Raw genomic sequence first — 5,666 nt, 5'->3', positions numbered from 1 at the left:
CATCTACGGAAGTGAAGGAAATAGGTGTTGCAGGGAGAAAGGGAGTCGGTGGCACACATTTAGGCACACATTTAGGTGAACCGCAAAAAGTATAGTAAGAGGGTACATGTGGGTAGCGGGTTGCCAGAAATGTCAAAGGGATGAAAAACTGAAAGTCATTTTCGTTCAAATAACTTTCATTTATTTCTCCCTATGAAATTTCTCATTTAATTATTTCATGGACAACCAAGAGCTCCTATCAAAAAGCGATCCTATGAGAAGGAGGGCACGAGCCTCCGACCTCCCTCTGTCCCATCTTTAAGTAATAGCACCCCGCTACGCCTGTCCCAGGACCCCAGCGTTCCAAGGAACCAGTCAGTCACAGACCACTGACCATAAATCTATTAGACCCCCCCAATCGATCAGAATAGAACAGTAAGCAGGGACAGGCTACCTTCACAAGGGGTCAAGTAATTTGTGCTACGAGGTGCCATGAGGGGCAAAACAACAAACCTAAAACGAGGATGGGAAACTATGGAAGGGCGCTGACGTGTCTGGAATAGAGTTAGGGTGACCTTGTAGTATCCTCTTAGCCCTTGTGTGCAGTACCACGTGCACACTAGCTTAGAGATAAAGATTGTATTGTTTTTCATCACCGAACGAGAAAGTAATTGTAGCCTCCTTCCTGATGACATAAAAGTAGAAGCCCACACTGAAGAAGATGGACAGACAGGGCTGGGACCAATGGTCTGATATCCCTTATGGAGCAAGTAACCTATGTATAGGGTCACGCCAACAAGTGACTCGGATTTGTATCATATTTTACTATGTCATTGATGATGCTGTATGCCTTTTTAAAGAATTGTTCATGCTGATTTTTCCAGAACGTTGCGTGGCTGTTGCATCTCTATTTTTGTGGAAATAAGCCTTGTTTCCCTTAAACGAGGTGAGCTGAGCCTTTTTTCCCTAGTTGTATTTATTCTGGTGTGAGTGTTGAGGGGTTTTTCTTCAGTAATATGTGTGCGATCCACCATGATTCAGGAAATTGATTAGTTACTAAGATCTGCTCAAATAAAATGGATACAATAACCAATCACTCCCTTATTGCACCTTTAAATAGGAAGTTAGACAATCTATTAGGACCGGGTGCTGGAGAAGAGCTACTCCTACCCAGAATTACCTCACCAACCTCCTTTATTAGAATGTGATGAGCAAGATCCACAAAATATGGGTCGAAGGGCTTTTCAACACCTTCCAGAGCATTCATTGAAAATACACTTGAGTAATGAGATACCCAGTCTGATTCTGACACTGAATTAGATTGTAATTCAGACTGAGTTGTAACATCATTGTGTATCATCCTCCAAAATGCAGAGGAATCTTTGTTTTTCAATAACTGAAGCATGATTTCTGCATCTTTTTGATAGAGCAATGCCCTGCAGCCCCTTAATCAGTTCTTGCAATCACTGACCTATGGGCAGGAAAGTAAATCATCATTCATGCCCAGGTACCGCAGGTATGGCAGACATTGTCCCTGTCGGCCCCACAAAGCACCTAAGCTGACGTATCTCCTAACCATGCCATCACATATAGCAGCTGCCACGTCCCTCTGCTCAACGACGGCATCATGTGGGACAGGTGGTTGTGGTCTCGAATCTGCATATATCTCTATTTGCAGGCCACGTCTCAGGGCAATATTGCGCCGCATGGCACAGGCAATTTTCATGTTGCATACGCTCAGCAGGTTGTACAAAAGCACCCCAATGGCATTGTCCAGGCATCTATGATATGATAGGATATGATATGGCATTTATAACGCGCCTATATACAAGTGTTTCAAGGCGCGAAGAGGCAAGGGAGGGGGGCAAGGGGAAGACAGACAAACAATCCTACGAGGCCAGGTGTCATTCAGATTGTGCAAATGCATGGGAAGGGGAAGGAGGAAAGTGTGGGGGAAGGGGAGGGGACAGTGAAGTATATGGGCTAATAAAATAAACAACAAAAGAAAAGGTACGGCCAGCAGGTGGCAAGTGCAAGGGTAAATGCAGACATCAGGTGTCAAGTGCTGGTAGCGGGCCTGTAGGGATACAGAAAACAGTCCCCAAGTGCGGGGGTTGCCAGGAAGGCAGAGCAGGAGTGCGACTGGTGGGGGAGGGTACCTGGGCCCGAGATCAGAGGGTGGCCAAGAAACCAGTGCAGTTTCAGTATCAGCCAGGAAGTCGCAACTTGAAAATCCCAAACATACACTCAGTGGGATTCTGGGTGGATGTGTGTGCTGCTTTGTAACATTACTGCACTCTAGTCACAGGATCTCTGTCAGGAGTCAGAAGGTGCCTTCTCAGGGGATACCCACTGTCATCTGCATATGGGAGAGGCATCATGTGATGATACATGGTGTGAATGGACGTGCATCAAGTGTAGTGTGTCTTAACTTACCCAGCGATCAGGTCGCCATGTATTCTACAGTATCGAATTGTTCTGCAATGGAGGAGTACTGGTAGATGAAGCAGTCTTGTCTAGGCAATGGTTATTTGGCATTCACATTTGTGATGATGTTTTCAACATCACACATGATCTGTACATTAACTGAATGTCAGGTTTGCTGATTCCTGTATAGGTGGCCATCAACTGCCTCCAGTATGAGGTAAACATACATACAGTCCATGGCTCCACACACCCCTGGGAGACCTCATATGTCTGAGAATTCCCACAATATGGCAATCTTTGTGCATGCGTCATGGGGCATTATGATATGTAACCTGGCCGATGTAAGGATCACTAGCAGGACCTGTTGTATTGCCCTTGACTGTGAGGACTGCCAGAGAGGGAAAAGGAGAAAGAAAGTGTGAAAAAGCTCAAATTGACAGTGGCAAACCTAGAGTAATGGCTGATGTCTGCAAAAGGCAGTGGTAGGAGTACAGGCAAGAGACCAGGCTTTTTTACTCTGTTTGGCCTTTTCATGCTTTGCTAGGATTTCTAATGTTTTGTGATGCTGTATCATACCCTAACCCTTGTCGTGCATGTGGCCATATGCAGCTTGATTGTTTGCTACCTTTGCTAACCTCTTCACTATTCTACTTTTTGCCTTATATTATAATGCCTCCCAATGCCACATTCTGATTCTGCCCTCAGTGATTTGATCCCATGTATCATTGTCATTTTGCTCTTGCATGTCTCACTATGATTTCTTCCCCTGGTGCCCAATTCCCTCAGAGGCCTACCATATTTTGCTCTCTGATGCCCAATGCAATTCAATGCAATTCAATGACTGGCTTCGAGATATCGCAGCTTGAATGCAGAGCTTTTCCTAAGGACTCGACCAGGTTTCTGTGCTCTGAACTCATCTCAGGAATACTTCTCACCTGGTGGGTACTTGGTACACACTGCTGCATGCTACCTATGTCTTCCTCTCTTCCCCACATTACTTCCTCTCTCATAAAGAAACCAGTCACTGCCAGAGACATCAGCATTTCCAATATCCCCCGGGACATCTCCTCACAAGTACCCTAGACAAAGTGTGCCGCTACTGAGACATTACCATAGCCAAGCCGGAAGAATGCTCGAGGTGTAGTAATGCTTTATGATGGGAAGGCAACACTTTCCCAGACTTTTTCTTTCCCTGGTGTTACCAGTCTTTTTTCATGATAAAGCATTTCTGACTAATTTCTGACTTACTTCTGACTCACTTTTCTCACATTACCCTCTCACATATCAGAAATAAATATGAACACATCATTGAATGAGAATAAACTTGTATCAAAAATAAATACCTTACACATAATGAACTTTTTTGCTATTTGATGTTGCCTAGAAGCAATTAGATACTATTACCAACAGAAAAAACTACCGAAAAAAAGTCCTGATTCGAATTTCAATATTATATTTTGCTTACAAAAGTGCATTGTTATAACTCATGACGGAAACATCTGAGGTCTATACTGTACTGTATGGTGTCAAAGCTTCATCACTGATTGATATACATTTTTAATACTCTACATATTTTCTGACAAACTGTTTCTCACATGTTACGCTTGGTCTTCCTCAGGGTATTTTTAAACTCAGTGTTTTTCAGGCTATATATGATGGGGTTACAGAGCGGGGTCACAGCGATATAAGACAGAGACACAAGTTTATCGTTTTTCATTGAATACGCTGACTTTGGTTGCATGTATGTGGAGCAGACTGATCCGTAGAATAGAATGACCACGGTGAGGTGAGAGCCACATGTCGAGAAAGCCTTGCGTCTCCCATCCTTTGACTGGATTTTCAGGATTGCTGTGATGATTTTAACGTATGACGTGACTGTTAAAGCAAAAGGCACCAGTCCAATAACAGTACCAAGAATATAGTTTGACATTTCAATACCGTGAGTGCTGCTACAGGAGAGCTTCATCAGGGCTGTCACATCACAGAACAAGTGGTTGATAGTGTGGGACTCACAGTAGGAGAGTTTGGAATATTGTATAATATGCGGAACTGCATCAATGAGACCAACTGCCCAGGTTCCAGCAGTCAGCCGGATGCATGCAGTCTTATTCATGATGGCCCCGTAATGTAAAGGAAAGCAGATCGCCACATACCTATCATACGCCATGGCTGTTAGGAGGATGGATTCAGTAGTCACCATGGTGAAGAAAAGATATGCCTGCAGAAGGCATTCTGTGAGCGAAATGCGGGTGCTCTCCAGAAAGAAGTTTGCCAGCATTTTTGGGAAAAGGACTGTAGTGTAGGTGATGTCTAGGAATGACAGATTTGTGAGGAAGAAATACATAGGAGTGTGGAAATGGGTGTTAGAATAGACAATTCCCATGATGAGAAGGTTACCAGCTAAAGTCATCATATAAAACAGCAATAAGGTAAGAAAAAGAGGGACTCTTAGTTGTGGAAAGTCATTAAAACCCACAATGAGGAAATCGTTTCTTGAGGTCAGATTATCTCCTCGCATCAGTGCAGCGATGCCTTTACTGCAAGTTGGAATTGTAGGATAAGCTGCAAATAAAAAGACATGATACTGTATGTCAGTATGCAATGCATGCCCTTAAAGGTATGGGAAAGGTATGGCTTGCTGACAGAAACATGTCACATATTTCCCATAGGAAGACAACTACGACATTCTGAAAGCACAAATGCATACCATACCTGCTGCCATGCTTTTGAAACATGTGTTCATTATTGTACCTTTTTACGAACCACATACATACTTGTCGTTAGTGCATTAGTACTGCAACCCACATATGAGACTGCAGTATTACTGTGACCGCTATAGTGCCATACCAAGAGCACATTCCCATCGGCTTCATGTGTTAACCAATAGAAGCCTAGCACCCATACATATTACACTGCATCTATCTGTAGTGCTTTAGCTGTTTACCAGATCAATTATTTACTTCACAGTATTGTTCCTCAATTTAATAACTATGCCAACAGGTCCTCCCAAAAATAAGACAGGCCTTACAGCACCACCACCACCCCAGAAACTGCCTCTCTTCCAATATTTTGAAGGTTCCTTTTTTGACTTTGGCACAATTTGGTGGTGTAAAGCATCACCATAACCCCAAAACCATTGCTATTGAGAGAAGGAATACAGAGTATGGATTGCATGGTAACTGGAAATGCTTGGATGCAATGGCCAAAGAACAATTTGTTCGTTTTAATTGACTATTTAAACCAATGATTGTGGTTGGTAA

The 5,666-nt window shown here is 43.3% G+C and overlaps 1 protein-coding gene across 1 annotated transcript; it reads right to left on the bottom strand.

The window, feature by feature from the left end:
* Positions 1-3,997: 3,997 nt before the first annotated feature.
* On the bottom strand, positions 3,998-4,816 carry LOC138579801 (olfactory receptor 5V1-like). Its single transcript, XM_069650031.1, has one exon. The coding sequence runs from the start codon at positions 4,814-4,816 to the stop codon at positions 3,998-4,000; it is 819 nt and encodes a 272-aa protein (XP_069506132.1).
* Positions 4,817-5,666: the final 850 nt, after the last annotated feature.

This window comes from Ambystoma mexicanum, chromosome 3p (genome assembly GCF_040938575.1).
Source record: "Ambystoma mexicanum isolate Mex_15411 chromosome 3p, UKY_AmexF1_1, whole genome shotgun sequence".
Lineage (NCBI taxonomy): Eukaryota > Metazoa > Chordata > Amphibia > Caudata > Ambystomatidae > Ambystoma > Ambystoma mexicanum.
Note: the sequence above shows the minus strand (reverse complement) of the source record. Positions and strands in the feature narration are given on the sequence as shown.

What these genes read in the sequence shown, in the direction of transcription:
- LOC138579801 (XM_069650031.1), bottom strand. Translation starts at nt 4,816, where the DNA reads ATGACTTTAGCTGGTAACCTTCTCATCATGGGAATTGTCTATTCTAAC.